General features: G+C 41.0%; 2 protein-coding genes and 1 long non-coding RNA gene across 12 annotated transcripts in view; 1 reads left to right on the top strand and 2 right to left on the bottom strand.

The window, feature by feature from the left end:
- The window catches only part of mlip (muscular LMNA-interacting protein), a 31,630-nt gene extending 30,344 nt beyond the window's left edge, over window positions 1-1,286 (bottom strand). For 6 of the 10 annotated variants that reach the window (XM_020047646.3, XM_020047644.3, XM_020047641.3 and 3 more), the window contains exon 1: window positions 1,152-1,286. The gene's annotated coding sequence lies outside the window, so the exon portion shown is untranslated. The remainder of the gene's footprint in view (window positions 1-1,151) is intronic. The other 4 variants (XM_020047642.3, XM_020047639.3, XM_020047638.3 and 1 more) reach the window with 2 other exon arrangements.
- On the top strand, window positions 573-1,299 carry LOC109615881. Its single transcript, XR_002196892.1, has 3 exons — window positions 573-636; window positions 801-1,030; window positions 1,209-1,299. It is a non-coding gene; the product is annotated as an uncharacterized LOC109615881 (long non-coding RNA).
- Window positions 1,300-4,808: 3,509 nt separating this feature from the next.
- On the bottom strand, window positions 4,809-15,974 carry LOC105021404. Its single transcript, XM_020047654.2, has 7 exons — window positions 15,018-15,974; window positions 14,608-14,844; window positions 14,297-14,386; window positions 12,464-12,541; window positions 11,646-11,951; window positions 11,228-11,332; window positions 4,809-8,856 (listed from the first exon to the last, which is right to left on the bottom strand). The coding sequence occupies exons 2-7, from the start codon at window positions 14,809-14,811 to the stop codon at window positions 8,683-8,685; spliced, it is 957 nt and encodes a 318-aa protein (XP_019903213.1). The 5' UTR covers window positions 14,812-14,844; window positions 15,018-15,974; the 3' UTR covers window positions 4,809-8,682.
- Between the last annotated feature and the right edge of the window lie 1,892 nt (window positions 15,975-17,866).

Raw genomic sequence — 17,866 nt, 5'->3', positions numbered from 1 at the left:
TGAGAGCGAAAACCTGCAGACACTCAGCCCTCCGTGGAACCGGTTTGAGACCTCTGAACTTCAGGGGGGCGCATGCCCTCTCATAATCATTTAAAATATACCATAACAATTACATTTTATTTGTATTGCGTACAGGCTGTTGTTGTTTTGGTTTTTTTTATGACTAGACTTGATATCTGATCTACATAAATGTTTTCTAATAAAGAATATTAGAAGACTGGATAAGAGTGTCTGCTCAGTAATGGAAATGTAATTCAACAGTGGTTAGTGGAGCAGCAGTTAGAAACCTGTGGTCTTTCAGTGTACTCCTGTTTGCACATTTGCGTGATTAAAGCAGCTCATTGTGCTTATAAGATGATCTCCTTATTGTGGTTTCTCCATGTCCTTTGCTCTCTACTGCCTCATTGCATAAATCATTAGTAAAGGCCAGTCTTGTTTTTGATGTCACTAAGTGTCAGCTGAGAAGCAATTAGCTAATAGTTAGCACAACAGATGTTTCAGTTTACAACTATGGATTATTATTATTTAAAGGGGGACATTTTCACTAATTCAAACTTGCAATAGCAATGTTCATGCAATGTCTTTATTTACAATATTCATCCTGTGCCGCAATCATTTTGATAAGTCAGAACACCTGTGAGCTGGTTACTCTCTTACTACTAGGCTAGGGTTTTCTGCAATATACAACAGAACAGTCTGTGGGTTTATTTGACCATGGAAAAATAATTACAGTGTAAATACTTCAATTTGCACTGCAGATTTGATTGAAATTGACTTTATATCTTCCCCAAACAAAACAGCGTGGTGTGTGTCACAAATGGAAGAGCAAATTCAATCGCATGGTGGGAAATGTGTGTAAACATGCCATTGGCAGCACAAAACTACAAATCAGGAGAGTGCTGTATGAGACAAAAACTATAAACCAGGAGTCCGCTGTATGAGACAAACATTACAAACCAGGAGAGCGCTGAATGAGACAAATTGCAAGGCAAATTCAATTGCATGGTGGGGAACTTTTTCAACAATTAAGGTAATTGGCAGCACAAACACCACAAACCACATTGTTAATCTAAAAAAATCCCTTAGTTCCTACTTTCTCCACTCTATACTGAGTAAAGCCCCAATATGGGTTTTTCAGAGTCACATCTTACCTTCCACGTGCTCTCGCTTGAGCTGTCTGCTAAAGTTTCACTCCTCTTCACATCTAGGAATTGCTTATGTCCAGGTAAAGGAGAATCTCGGGTCTATTGGACGACACCTTCCAGTACAGAGGACCCAACTAACCACCTCTGAAGTGCATATGAAGTCCCAATATGTATTACAATGTGATAAGAGCAGAGCAGTGCTGGCGTCCATTTTTAGACACACAAAACCCACAAATAGCTGGCAGACGGCATCTAGCCTGACAGGCACCGATAACAATAACGATCACACCATCATAGGCAGCTGGGCTCAGAGCAGCCGAAACGTGGGGCAGGATTGTATTTACACTTACTCTTTCGTCGTAAAGAATACAAAAAATCCAAAAGTTCAGGGGGCAGCTGTCGTAGAAGGTATAAGTCCTGACCCCTGGTGTGTGCTTCAATCACTTTCCATTAGCACACTGGTGGAATGGGTACAATGCAGTCATGTCTCGTGTTCATCAAAGAAATAACATTCCGTGCTTTTAGTTGTTTTTCCAGACACTGTATGTTACATCAGAAAATGTTCTCTGTGTGTGAGCGTGGAATGAAGGACCAAGCTAAACAAAATGGAAAGCTTGAAGTTCAGATGTGATTGATGGTCGATTAAAACAAGCAAATGTCCCTCCAGGATTCTCCAACCACATAATTATTACCTAAATCATTGTCACTGCAAATAATGCCAAGGCTTGAATCTTTAACTAATCACTGCAATGTTTCTGGATAAAACAGACAAACCATTGAGTCATTGTTGCATAAAACTGAAACTGACTAAGCAATTTTAACCAATCACGCACATCCAGTGTATAATAGAGTCTAATAAAGCCACAACAAACCTTGTTTGGACAAACTGAACATCCCTTTCACGTATTTTAAAACGAAATGGAAGATTTTTTGGAGTCAAAGTCAAGTACTTTAAACCACAGGTATAAAGAAAAATCTGCCAAATCATAAAGGGATTGTCAAAATAAAGGCATGACAGACAAGAGACAGAACACCAGCTGTCATGTAATCACAGGAATACAGGATTAGTGAATATCATCCATGACTTCAAATATGTGACTGCATCCTGTAAATATAACACAGATCCACTTTGCTTTACTAAGGAAAGCAAGGCTTGTATTTCAGTTAATTGCCCCCGCGATTAAATCAGGGAGTGGGCTATGTATCTGTCTCCGTCAATTCTGTTAGTGTATCCATACACCACATGCAATATCTCAGATGCCACTGTCTTTTTTTTCTCAAGACCTGGGTGAATGATGCCTTGTTACCTTAGAGAACCGGCACTGAAAAAAGACAATATTTGCCCAAGGGATTTGTAGGGAACAACATGTTTACTATTGTCTTGTACATTTAGGGGAACACTTAGAATTTTCTTGTGTATTTTATTAGAATATATATATTTTTAAAAATTACAGGGTTTTTTACTCTGTATTTACAATTTCAGATCTCTTGGTTTATTCCCATAAGGCATAAGTCTGGCCGTGGACGGGTTCTCCTCATGAATATACCAAGTGTCCATCAAAATAGAGTTATTAAGGGAAACGTATGGTTCCAGGAAGAGTGAGTGGGTGGATTTAGGGGATGAGAGGGTACAGGCATGGGTTGTGGGTGGGTGGGTGGGTGGGTCATGTCTGACTGGAACAGTCACTTTGGGGTGAGGGGTTCAGCATTTCTCATTAGCTAGTCAGCAAGTCTCACAACAATTCCTGTTGATCTCAGTGAAACGATCGTATTGTTAAAAAGCCCCTGATCAACAACTCTTATAACGTAGACAAGATCAGGACAAAGGCTACATGTTAGAAAGCATGTATAAACAGGGCTTACAGGCACTTTCCTGCCCGTCCTGTATGTCCTGTCCAGCCAGGGAAAGTGGAATCTGAACCCTTGAGTGGTCCCCATTGCTTATTCCTGTCACAGCTGTCCCGGTCCATCTAAAATAAACCACCTCCCTCCCCCCTGTGAAGGACTGGGACTGCACAACAAGGAGAGGGGGGGGTGGATATTTTCATATCACCTAGCAAGGAAGCTGACCAGCCAACCTGCATGTTCTATCACAATCATTGGGTTTCCAACAACAAAACATACAGACCTTCTGAATTTCCTTTCCAAACCACTTGAGTGTGTAGTCTCTCACCAACTCTGTTCTACCTCTTCAATCCTCAGTCAAGCTTTAAGAGTGGTCCCTCAACCAAGAGCATTCTCTTGTCTTAGATAGGCTTTTTGCACTGCTCAAGACGACGCCTTTTCAGTTCTTGTCCTCTTAGATCTACCCGCTGCCACACGATGAAGCGTGAGATGCCCCTCTCAACTTTAGGACTGGGCATATCTGGTTCTGCACACTCTTGGATTGCGTCCTACCAGATAGGCTTCTCTTACCAGATGATTTGGAAAGGAACTGCGCATGTTTTGATATAGAGATTCTAGCCTTTCTCATGTTATCTCCATTCACCAAGTTGCTAGGCTACATTATATCCTGACATGTTCTCTGTAATCACTGCTATACTGATGTCAACAATTTTGGCAGGCATCACTGCTTGGATTTTGGCCTGCCTAAAGCTTATCATCAGCATCTCACATCTGGACGACTGCAATTCACTGGAAGTGGGGCTCCCAGCTCGTGCTATCAAGGGACTGCAACCATCAATTTGCAGCTCATCATTGTGTCCGACCTTCCCAAAACATGTTACGTCATACCACTCCTGCACACACTCCATTGGCTTCCAGTTTAAGCTGGCATCCACTACAAGACCATGGTCCTTACCAACAGAGCAGCAAACAGAACTGCCTCTCCCTACCCTCAGGCAACCCTCAAACACTACATCTGTGCCTAAGCTTTTCGTTCTGACAACCACCAAAGAAAAGCAGATGGGAATTATAATGGGTTCTGAAGGGTATCCACAGAATGTTTACATGGAACAAATACGGCAAATGTGCCCTAAGAACACACACCATGGATGTGCCTAAAAAAAGCAAACAAAATAGGGAAGCCACAGAAGGAGTGATAATAACGAAAAGGCTCAGGCTTGTATGATGCAAACAAACAGGAAACAAATTGAAGGTGCTCTCTCTCATTCCAACTGAAGCTCTTTTAAAGGTGCACTCTGACCACTTGAGCATCCATGGATCCCAATGTTTAGGAGACCAAACAAAAGTGATAAGGTGCAGTGCATCCATATCTCCAAATTCCTGCACAAAAAAAGAAAACACAATAGCCACGATGCCATCCAGCTAAAATAAACCACCTCCCTCCCCCCTGTCAGGGACTGGGACTGCACAGCTAGGAGAGGGGCGTGTGGATATTTTCATATCAACTAGCAAGGAAGCGTGCCAGCCAACCGGTCTGTTCTATCACAATCACTGGGTTTCCAAGTGAAATGTCAGATGTCATAAAAATCCTGGCAACCAAGTAGTGTAAACTAGGAGATGCATCATGAATTAACAAATTTTCGAATCATAAAATAACTTTTGTTTTGGTAGCTTTGAACCTGTGAAAAGGTTTTGAATATGCCTTCCTTTAAGGACTCAAATGTGGAGAACTAGTTAAAACATCAAACAATCAAAATGCATTTAAAGCCCTTTTTATTGACAGAAAAACAAACCAATCAACGAATACTATTTTCATCCCAAAAATGTAATTAACAGCAACTAAAACAGTATTTGATTGTGTGTTTGCCAGAGGGGTCTGTTGAAAAATATTCTGCTTTTAGGAGAAGTGAAATCAATTCATTAATTAAATTTTGACTATTTCTTCTATAGCAAATACCTGAATTCCATAATTAGTGCCATTCTGTATGCGACAATCACTAAGTATTTACAAGTGTATTGTTACATATTGTCACGTTTGACACAAGGCACAGGCTTTGTAGGCAAATATCTGAAGTTAGTCTATTTTGAGAGCTGCTGTCAATGAAGTAACAAAAAGAAATACAAACATGTATCAAGGCAGACACAGAACCAAACCAGACAGTGATCGAGGAGCTGAAGACGAATTCAACAATTAATGTCATGAGAAAAGGACTGCGCTCAAATGCTTTAATGGTGTCCAAGACGAGTGCTACAGGTTTGCAGTTTAACAGCCAGGACATCTTGTGTTTTTTAGGGGGACGGGTACAATGACGTGTCTTGGATATTGGTGAGCTATGACAGGGGAAAGTGGAAAAGGGAGGAGGGGAGTGTAGTAAAGTGGCTCAGTGATTGAGGTGTCAAATCCGCAGTAAAGGTGTTACGTTTGTTCGACAGGATGCCCAGGTTTGTGATTTTTAATCTGGCTGATGCCTTTCCAGACAAAAGACCAATCCATATTTGAAAATTGCTTTTCCAGCATAGTTCCCAATTTGACCATTTTCTTTCTCTCTCTATGAGGTAATCTATACCTGTATTGGGCTCCTTCTCTGGCAGAGTGGAGAGCCCTGTGAGGTTCCACAACATCAGCCCCGAACGTCAACCGTGAACCTTAACCTTTCGTTTGCTGTTTCACACAAACCTGTTGGATGGGATGCAGATTCCTTCACATACATGGATGCAGGTTTTGACCATGTCGGTGTTGTTGGTTATGTACAGTAGTTGTGTATAGGGTTGTCACTAGACCCTGCCTTTCAGAGCTGGAGTCCTTTATTCAGTCAATGAAACATGTGAAATGAGCTGAACTTTCTATAAACACACACACACATTCAATTAAAGTAATGACAAAACACTATTGTTTTTATAGCCCACATCCTAAATTAACTTGAAAAATGTGTTTGTTGGAGTGGTGCAGGTATTTATTCATCTTAAAAATAAATAGGAGGCATAAGTAGAACGGAGAATGAGAGCTGCACCCATGTGAACGTGGTATAGAAAATAAACATGCAGAAAGTGATACACAGAGAAAATGTATATAACAATAAATATATTTCTCTTATAAATATAACAATCATTGGGCGATTTACACAAGTGTAAGAATAGATGGAGGTTTGTTACTTAATAAGCAGTCACAGGTAAACTAATGATTTTTGGGATGAGTCATTATATAGACTATCCTGTAGATCAATTTATATTTTGTATTTAAAGGAGTCAAAACAGTCTGTTCTTGCCGTGGTCTGGCAGGCTATACCTAAAATGTTCAATTGGAATACAGATTAGATGTTGACAGACTTTAAGATGTTATTATGGATAGAATTATAGACAGAAATAGTGGAGGGACTGGAATAGCTGTCATGGAGAGATATCCACAAAATCAGAAAATATTTCTTATTGGGATTAAATGTTGAATTTCATCTCATGACACCAATACCCTCAGCAAATATATTGTTTTTTGATAAAAAAAAATGTATGTAATGTTTTTTTTTTTTTTTAAATGATTGAAGAAAAAACTGCTCAATTAAGATGTAACGGTCTAAAATATGCTTAAACGTTGATCCAGGCTAAAAATAATTAGGGGAAAAGAAAGGTTGTGTAAAATAGTCTTTGGGTGCCTAGAAAAGCCCATTGCTCTTTTAACAAAAACATTTTCCGCTAGTTTCACTCAAATATAGCACAAAAATACATAAATGATTAATGTAGAACATGTAAATGAATAAAAAATGCTTTCAGATAAATGTTTCTTGACAAATGTTAGATTTGGCAATAAAATAATCTTGAGATTATTTACATGAAAATAAAACAATATCATACAAGGCAAATGAGGTCTGAAGGTATGCACATTCTACACAGCAGCAAGATACAATTTACAGGTCAAGTACAATTCTCTCTTTGACTTTACACAGATTGGAATCAGTAAACATAGTATCTTTATACAAAGGCAATACATGAAATCAAAACTCGAGAAAATGTGGGCACAACGTAAATCCTTCATTACTTCCACAATAAGCCGACAAGCGATAGCAGAGACTTTATGGAATAATGTCAAAGACGGAGATGCTGTCAAGGAGGCTTTTATGACACAATGGGCATGTCACACAACCTGATCAAAGCTTTGGGACCTTGGAGCTTTTAGTACAGGACCCGAAAAGTAAGAAAGAATACACGTACTTTCTCACACACTTCCTCAGGAATAACATTAGAACATTGAGGTGAGAATACCAAAAGGCATAGTGAGGCATCAAACCTGATTTGCTTCTGAACAAAGTAAAACTCACATTATTCAAAGTATATTTCAAAAGACCTCATCACCAGAACGACTCCTTACAAATTGACTCAGACCACAATAGAATTATTAAGTTACATAAAAAAATTAAGACAATCTAGCCTTTCCCACTACAGGAAGATTTCCACCAGGAGAAAGTAAGACGGTATTTAGCCTCGGAATGCAGGTGTTGGGAGAAGGGAACAAAGCTCCTAAAAGGGTCTCCAGAGCCTCTGCAGGAGCCATCAACCCCACTGCGCAGTCATTTCAAAGGTGGCATTTTATCGAAGCTCATACTGGGGAGAATAAAAGAGCACATCACTCTGGCGACTAGGGCGGCATACTAAAACATCATCTTCATGGGTTTATTGATATAGGCAGCTGAAAGTTAAACTCTTTTCCAAACAGAACACAAACTTCTAAATGGAAAGTGCATGTAGAAGTTAATATATGTTGCTGAGCCAAAACATTATGACCACTCACAGGTGAAGTGAATAACATTGGTCATCTCCTAACAAGGTTACGGGTCAATGGTAAGCGAACGCTTAGTCCTTTTAGTTGATGTGTTGGACGCAGGAGAGATGGACAGGGGTAAAGACCTAAAGGACTTCGACGAGAGGCAAATTTGTTATGGCCAGACAACTGGGGAGCACCTCTGAAACGGCAAGTCTTGTGGGGTGCTCCCGGTCGGCAGTGGTGAGTACCTACCGACGGCGGTCCGAGGAGGGACAAACCATAAACCTATATCAGGGTGTCGGGCCCGCCAAGGCTCATCGATGCGAGGGGGCAATGACGTTCATCCCGTCTGGTCTAAACGGACAGAAGGTCTACTGTGGCACAGGTCAGAGAAAATGTTTAGGATGGTTACGGGAGGAATGTGTCACAACACACAGTGCATCACACCCTGCTGCCTATGGGGCCGTGTAGCTGCAGACAGGCCAGATATCAGGCAGGCGGCCATAATGTTTTGGCTCATCGGTGTACATGTTCACCTCAGTAACTGCCTTACGTTTTGTGAGTCTCATCTACTGAGAGGGAAGTTGAGCTGAAGTGTTGAACAACGCTGTTCATCTGGACATATTTCTTATAGGGCACCCACACAGATGACACAATGTCATAAACGACAGCTTAAAAACTCCCATTGTTTAAATACTTAATCTGCCATAGCCTTTCCCAATTAATGTTATCGCAACAAAAAAGCAGCATCATTCCAAAAAAAGTATAATTCCAAAAAAAAGCTGCGCAACAAACAGCAACAAATGACAAACATCAGACATTCTTACTAGTTTTCTTAATCATATAAACATAATTCAGCTGGTATATCGTGTTACACGTCAGTGAAAACAAGAGAAATTAGTGTAGAAAGTCATTATTTCTTTTCTGAATGCAAACTGGTCAGGTGGGAGGAAAAGCACTCTTAAAGCACTCAGAGTGGGTGTGGCTGTCTGGATCTTCCGAGTCCCCCGATGCTTCACTGTCAGGGTCCTGGGTCAAAGGTCCTGGGTCCTGGGTCAAAGGTTCCACATCCTCATCTGAGGTAGACGGATGGGTGAGGACAATCCGAGGGATCTGGCAGAAGATTGCCCAGGAATAGAACATGATTTGTTGGCAAATAAAATGGACGACGTGTTATTATCTGGCTCGGCATCATACTAGACCTTTACGTCTCAATCTGTTGTCTAGATCCAGTTTTATGCCCCAATCCCAAATAAACTTATATCCATTTGGAACTCTGATGGCATGCATCTTCTTTCAAATTATCTGGGGTTGAGGTATACCATAGCTAGATATATACAACATGCGGTGTAGGACATGGTCTAAACTTTACATTACACAACTAGGCTTTGAAGTGGAAGATGCTCTCATGTTTTTTTTGATAAAGGCTAAAGGCTAAAATTCCATAGCGGCCTGGTGACGGTACTGTGATGTTTTGAGGATGTTTTGCTGCCTTAGGAGCTGTAAAAACATCCACCATTGAAGGAAATCTGCTCTACAATATACAGTTAGGTGCGGAATTGTTTGGACACTGACACAATTTTCATAACGTTTGTGGCTCTGTACCCCACCACAATGAATTGAAATGCAGACTTATACAGATATTGTATGAAACATTTAGGAATTGCAACCATTTTCATACAGTCCCCTAATTTCAGGGGCACAAATGTCTTCAGCAAGTGAAATGCATGTTAGATCGGGTTGAGATCAGGTGACTGACTCAGTCTTAAAAAAAACCTGGGTTGCTTGCAGTATGGTTTGGGTCATTGTCCATATGTGAATTTGGATGAATCTGAGCAGATACACTTCAGAATTCATCCAACTGCTTCTGTCACATCATCAATTAACACTAGTGACCCAGTGCCACTGGAAGCCATTACTCTGCCTCCACCGTGTTTTACAGATGATGTGGTATGCTTTGGATCATGAGCCGTCCCAAGCCTTCTCCATACCTTTTTCTTCCCATAATTCTGGTACAGGTAGATCTTGGTTTCATCTGTCCAAAAAATGCTGTTTCGGAACTGGGCTGGCTTTTTTTTAGATGTTTTTAGGCTAATCTGGCCTTTCTATTCTTGAGGCTTATGAATGGTTTGAGCCCTGTGGTGAACACTCTATTTGCTCTCATTAATTCTTCTCTTTACGGTAGACTTGGATATGATATACCTACCTGTTGGAGAGTGTTCTTTACTTGGCTTGATGTTGTGACAGGATTTTTCTTTACCATAGAAAGGATCCTCTGATCATCTACCACTGTTGTCTTCCCTGGACTTCAAGGCCTTTTTGTGTGGCAGAGCTCACCAGTGTGTTCTTTTTTTCTCAGAATGTACCAAACTGTTGATATGGCCACTCCTAATGTTCCTGCCATCTCACTGATGGATTTTTTGTTTTGTTGCAGCCTAAGGATGGCTGATTCACATGCATTGAGAGCTCCTTTGACAGCATGTTGTGGGTGCACAGCAACAGTTTCCAAATGTGAATGCCACATCTGGAATCAACTCCAGACCTTTTATCTGCTTAATTTATGAAGAAATAACAAAGGAATAACAGCTTTTGATCAACTGTTCAATTACATTCTGTCCCTTGAAAAAGAGAGGGCTACATATTAAAAAGCTGTATTACCTAAACCCTTCCACCAATTTGGATGTGAATACCCTCAAATTAAAGCTAAGAGGATGCAATCTAAGCCTCTACTCATTATTTAACTGTAACTTGAATATATTTTGGTAAAAAGCCAAAATAACAAAACTTTTGTCAGTGTCCAATTATTTCCGGACCTAACTGTATCAGAGAATTCTAAAGGTGAATTTAAGGTAGTGTTCTGACATGGAAGTATAGCGTGATCATGTAGCAAGGGCAACGATCCACAATAATACATCAGAATGGCTAAAAAGCTACAAATGTAAAGTTTTGGAATGGCACAGTCAAGACAGAAGCCCGATTGAGATGTGGTGACAGGACCGGAAACGTGCATTTCAAGCTCAAAAGCCCACAAAGGTGAGTTAAAGCAATTCTGCATGAAAGAGTGGGCTAAAATTACTATCTTAATTAAACTAAATAAATATAAAAATAACAAATCTGAAAGTGTTTATTGACAGAAATCTGAGAAGAATTAGGGAAAATTAAAAAGACAAATCATTCTTCACGGCAGTTTGTATCTATCTGTATGTCTTTACTGTAAACGTAAATTTGAATGGTCATCAAATAACCGCTGGGTTATTAATTGCGCACTACATAAATACAAGGCATAGAATGCATCATGTCAATCAAATTATGGGTGGAGAGAAGTGAGGGGAGGGTTCAGGGAACAGCACCTAGCTCCATTAAGACCACACAGTGAAGACCCTGACATGCACAGAAGGCTCAGGATCTTCAGTGAGGAAAAGGGAAGGGCATATTCTGTAGACCCTTGTGAGAAAGCCTCATAGACCAAAGGCCTTTTGCTTACCGGCATGGTATTTTTTTTAAGTGAAGCTTGGAGTGCATCGCTTTTAAAAGAGGTCTCCGGCTCTCCTTCAAAGTATAACCAATTATGGTCACTCTCCGGATCAGACTGAAAATAACAAAAGACATCTTCAAAATCTCGAAAGAAAGAATGTCCAGCAAAAAAATAGGCATATTTTAGACGGAAAATCTACAATATAGGACTCTGTTCAGCGAAAACATTTCTATATCAATAATAACGGAAACCATAACATAAATGGAAAGATTGTTCAGAAAAAGTATAATATCGGAGTCATTTTGAATAGACATCTTCATTAAATGTGTCAAAGGCTGTACCATTAACCTAAATGACTCTGTTCTGTCTCAGTCTCCCCCACCCCCAAGCATAATTATAAAGCATTTGCAATGGCTACGCCACTCACCAATCCATTGCCATTACAGACGACAGCGTCAATCCTCTTGGTCAGGCTACAGTCCAGCGACATGTCCGTGCCAGGCTTCTGGGCCTTGGGTCTCTGGCAATCATCACCCTGCTCAGCAAGCTGCCAGCTCATGAGAATGTCTGTCTCCATGGTGACGGCGGCAGCGCTGTCCTGCTGGGCCCGGCGGGTGTTGAGGCGTGGGAAGGCCTTCTCTCTCATGACTTTCATCTTGACGCAGCTCCCAGCATTCCTCAGGGCGGTGACGGCCTCGTGGTGGCTGACCTCCTGCATGTCCAAGCCATTGACCTGGATGGACAAATGATCCGGTTGGACACAAGCGAAAGTAGAATCAAGGGGTTAGGGAAGGGTAATCGAAACTAAGCCATTCCCTTAAAATAAACAGGTCTATATTTGGGCCCTCAACAGATAATTCATCACATCATCACATTAACTCCAACAGTTTACATTTCCTTTGGAGTGAACATAAAAGGTACATTCTTAGACCAATATCACATATTTATAGTATATTTTTATACTGAACACATGTGTTTTTTTAGATATTTTTTTTTTTCTACTGGTAACCAAAATACTGTTACTCATTCGTAACTGTAAAGTCTATGTGTTTGTGTCTGTCTAATGGCACCCCACTCTGGCCAGGAGGTGGATTGCACTGTCCCATTTTAACAAGCCTGGTATGGAGTGCATGAAAGCCTACAATGTTAATATGGAATCTGGTTAAACATAGTAGCTACAATGGCATTAAGAAAATAGTCTGAAACTACAGGGACTATCAACATGACAGGAAATGTGTGTCCAACCTCCAGCACTCTGTCTCCAACATGGACCCCAGCCTTTTCAGAAGGCCCTCCTTTTGACACTCTGGAAATAAAGATGCCCTGGAAAGGAAAATGGGCATTGGTGGAAGTTAAAGACCTGGCAATTATAGAACAACAGGACCCAAGAATTGTTTTGTATTGACGGTGGTTAGTGAATCAGAATTTTGCTGTATCCCTTACGCCTAAGAAATACATTAACAGAGAGCTAGGCCAGATTATTACACCGGCTTACCAGGGATGAGGACCTTGGGCCCAAGGAAACCAATATTGGAAGACATACACATACATACATATACACACACACACACACACACACACACACACACACACACACACACACACACACACACACCCCCTGATGAGCCAAAACATTATTACCACCTGCCTAATATGCTGTTGGTCCTCTGCCAGCTGCCAAAACAGCGCCAAAACGCAGAGGCATGGACTTTTTGGTCAAGCACATCCCACAGATGCTCAATCAGATTGAGATCGGGGGGAATCTGGACGCCAGGGCAGGCCAGGTTCCTCAAACCATTCCCCAACAACGTGTGCAGTGCGGCAGGGCACATTATCCTGCTGACCGAGGCCACTGCCATCAGGGAATACCATTGCCATGGTATTGCCAACAATGTTTTGGTAAGTGGCACGTGTCAAATTGACGTCCACATGAACGCCCGGACCCAGGTTTTCCCAGCAGAACATTGCCCAGAGCATCACACTCCCTCCACCGGCTTGTCGTCTTCCCACAGTGCATCCTGGTGCCATCACATCCCCCTGGTAAACGGCGCACACATACACTTCCATTCCTCCTGTAACGATCATAAACATTTTCTGTGACTTGTACCACAGTAGACCTTCTGTCGGTTTGGCCCTCACGCATCTATGAGCCTTGGGTGCCCAACACCTAGTCGCCGGTTTGTGGTTTGTCTCACCTCAGACCACGGTCGGTAGGTACTCACCACAGCTGACCGGGAGAACCAAGGAAAAGTCTTGCCGTTTCAGAGACGTGCTGACCCAGTCGTCTGATCATAATTTGTCCTTTGTCAAAGTCGCTCAGGTCTTTAATCCTGCCTGCTTTTCCTTCTTCCAACATGTTGACTAAAAGAACTTGTTAGGAGATGATCAATGTTATTCACTTCACATGGGAGTGGTCATAATGCTTTGGCTCATCAGCATATATATATATATATATATATATAACATTTTAGGTAGCTTTTTTGCGCAGCTAAAAACATACTACAAAAGGGTTGACATCAAGAAACTCAAACTAGTATGGCTGCCAGTCCCAAAAAATGGCAACTGCCACCCGGAGACTTTATTTATAAGTTTGAGGTTGTCTGTTTGCCTTTTGAAAATATCAAATCGGGAACGCAAATGTCTACTGCTAAAAGAACACTCATCTATATCTCTCTATAAATATATATTGTTCCTAAACAGCACAATGAGCAAATGACAGCAATGTTTTTCATAGTAGCTTATACTGACAAAGTATATTTTAATAAAAAGATTGCACTGACCAGAAGAATAGCCTGGACAATAAAGGACAACCAGAAATGATTATATAGATGAATGGATGGATACTGTACTTTACCAAAAAAGTGACCCAATACTAGGAACTTGACCGAAATAATAACGTCTGATTTGCTTTCAATCTTAAATACATTTTTGGGGGGTATGGGATTGAAATTGCTATTTCTGGACACACAGCCAACATGGAACTGAATAATATTCTGTGTAATCATTGTTATTCAGGAGCGCTGTTCAGGATTTGGGTCCGATTCCCGAGAGCCCAGCCGCTCCTGAGATAAGACTCACCTCGTCATGATGTTTGTAAGGCAGAGAGCCCTTCCCTCCGGCAATGCTGATTCCCAGGCTGCCCCTCAAGCCGCACACCTTGATCTGTAGCTGAGGGGGGAAACAATGTTATAGAGAGCAATTGAAATGGGAGCACTCAGATTCACAGCCTGTTCACCAGCAGAGCTACCTAGAGACTTACACTATACCTGTACACAGCCAGATGAAATCGTCAGTACTGTCAGATCTGCATTTATAGCACCAACAGGAATGCATGTTGATGACATGACATTTTAAAGAAACAAAAGAAAATACAGGGTGTGCAGATTTACTCTTAAGGGCACTTGGGTGATGGTTAATTCATGAGAGGACGTCCGGTTGGCAGCCCCAGTTTGGACGGGTTTTCTGGAAGTAGTGAGGTTTTCACCGCCACGTGGTGAGGGCTGGGTACTGGGCCCAGAATGATGAGCTCTGCATCGCTGCCATTTCCTGTCCTCCCGGACGTCTTTTTTGTGGTGGCGGAACCTCCTGGGCATCCTTTCTCCCTCTGAGAAATTGACAGAAACATCCTGGGGGGGAGGAAACTAATTACAGACTTCTTATCTTGTCCTCTGGCAAATAACAGAGACAGAAAGATACACCACACCACCACCCCACCCAGCAAAAAAAAATAAGACCACAAAATCAACACAATGTAAAGCAAGCCAAAAACAACACATCAGGTAAATGAAAAGAGGCTCACATCTTCAAGCGGTTCTTCGTCGATCTCCTCAGCCTCCTTCTCAGGAGCGGAGCAGTGTCCCTTCACACTGACGGGGTTCAGGTTGAGATGCCCGTGGAGAAGCCCCTTGGAGGCTGCCAACCAGCACAGGCCAGTGATAGGCCAGTTGTGGCTACTGTTGCCACTGGAGGACGTTTTAGCCTGAGCATTTATACACCCCTGGAGAAATCAGAAAATATCACGCATAGCTACACACGCTACCATTATTCAAGTCTATAGAGTTCACTGGTGGTGAACGAGAGCTCTTTTGCGGTTCGATAACACACTGAAGTTATCCTGGTTTCAAAACTACTTTGAATGATCTACATTCAAATAAGGAATTAGTATACGGTTACAAAAAGTATTCGTACATACCTGACAGCAACAATTAGCATTCTAACAAGCCGCCTTTATTTTCTTTTAGGTTCGTAGGCAGAAATTCATGCGGAATGTATCCTAGTGCTGTGAAATAGCAGCCATGACGCAAAAAGCAGTTTTATAGTACACACTGAATATCTTTACATCTGAAGGCACTTCTTGCACAACGACATTACAAAGTGACATTTTGGATTGTCTCTATTTTTGTCACTGACAGTTTATCGATTGTCAACCAAAATCAAACCTGCGTGAATGAATAATATACGATTTGCATACTTTAAAATATTTAATGAAAACATTCTTGAAACCTTACACCCCGACACTCCATAACTGCTTGCATGCAATTAGCACAACCAAACACTTATGTCGTCAATCAGTCTCTTGAAAGAATTTGACTCTGTCATCCAAAACGTTTCTCTTTTATAACTGACATATGTACGTATGAAATACAGATTGCTAATTTCTGATCATTGACTAGGTATCAAGCCAGCAAGTCTATATCAGAATGGCTGAAAAATTATACATTAAAAGTTTTGGAATGTCTAGTCACACCTAGAACACTTTTTTAAATATACAGCTTCGGAAATATTTATAGAGACCACTGCACCTTTTTCTTTCCTTTACTAATAAGTCAAAAATTAAGGTTTTGAGTGAGAGACAAGTGTTCAATGTGCAGTTCTCTTCATTATAACCTCACTAAAAACCTTCCTTTTTGACTTTTTTGGAAAGGAAAGAAAAGGTGCAAGGGTCTCTTCATTTTTCCAGAGCTGTAGTTTTCTTCCCATACTGGTCCCCTGTAGGAAATGACCAGATCTTAACATGATGTTTTTGTTTCCTGTCAGCATATCAGTATGCACTTTGGATTAATGCCAACTTTGTTTTCCAGACCTAATTAATTCAGATTCTTGTTAATTCTGTATGCACGCACAATGCCAGTCAACACAGAAACAAGCCGGGACATTTATCAGATTAGATTTCCTTTGAGGTTTCAAGCTGTTGCAGCTGTTCAGCCCAGCGAATACTGTCAAAATCTAGGTTTCAATCTATCGTCTTTAATCAATTAGATAGGTCTACTAACATGGCAGGAAACAGTGAGGAGCCCCTCCCTTCCAGGAATGAAAAAATTTGAGACAGTCCCTTTGAGAGATGTAAAGACTTCCCTTACAAACTCAAAGCTAAACAAGGGAGGAAAGATACGCAGTTCCATTGGCTATCTTCGATGGAGAACACTTTAGAAGGAGGATGAAGAAATGGAAAATAATACAAGCAATTCTAGGGTCTGTATAATAAAAGCCCAAATAAAACCAGGGTTTAGGTTTGGTATAGCGATATGCTTTGCACTGTATAGATAATAAGTGCTTACTTAAGATGCCATTTGAACTTAGACAATCTTCCAAGAACACAAGTCGATACTTATAATCCATTTACAAGACATGCAGACTTCACATACAGTACATGAAAATTAGGTATGTTATAGGCACACTATATACACAGAAAGCATGCAATGAAAGGCTGGGCAGACAAAACAGGAGATGAATGGCTGAAGACAAAGTGATAGACCACCCACTCTTAACAATTGATTTGATTAAAAAAAAAAAGTTATGTCCCAACAAAAAGATGTTAACAGCAGCTCTAATCATATCTTATGGCAAATAAATATTTAGGAATAATAAATTAAAATGGAGATGTGCAGTGTGAAATCAATGTCTTTATACACTGAACACCAAATGTATTGAGACTGGATTCCAACACTTTGGACCACATCGTGGTTAAAGAGGAATTTCAAATTTAAATTGATGGTACTTTCAGCCATATTGCATTAACCATTAAAAAAGTGACAGTTTTTGTATGTGGTTCCCGCATTTCAGGGTACCAAGCGTATTTGGACAGACTAACAGGTCATACGATGAAGTATATAAATACATCTACTTCAGATTTCTCTTTGCAATTAATGGTTCCCCTGAATACATCAACCATGGGTGTCCTGTCCGGAGACGATCCGTGCAGACAAAAGGTTCCAGCACACTACAGAATTCAAATCAGCTGAAAATAGTCCCAACAGCAATGAAGACAACGCAAACCAGTTCTAGTAACAAATACACATGCCCAAGCCAAAACACGACCCGCCCGCGACGTTCCACAGATGACGAGGTATACTTCGCATAAGGGGAAATCGTTCACACCTTCCCCTATCATCGGCCTGGAAACTGTTCAGCTGTCACGCCCAAACATAAGACTGAAGTCTATTAGCTCTATCAGGTAATAGCCAACTGGCTATTTGGTTCTCTGCCTACCTCCTGGAGACAGTTCCTGACCTGGTGGACTGTAATTAGGTTTGTTTATTCACCATAAGAATTAAGCAGTCATCCACTTTTTGTGGTCGTCCTTGGTCTACCAGGTACACAGTTGAGTTCATCAGGGCTTTCTTCTTAAAGTGCCAAGTCGACTTAGCC

The sequence above is a fragment of the Esox lucius genome, chromosome 6 (assembly GCF_011004845.1).
Source record: "Esox lucius isolate fEsoLuc1 chromosome 6, fEsoLuc1.pri, whole genome shotgun sequence".
NCBI lineage: Eukaryota > Metazoa > Chordata > Actinopteri > Esociformes > Esocidae > Esox > Esox lucius.
Note: the sequence above shows the minus strand (reverse complement) of the source record. Positions and strands in the feature narration are given on the sequence as shown.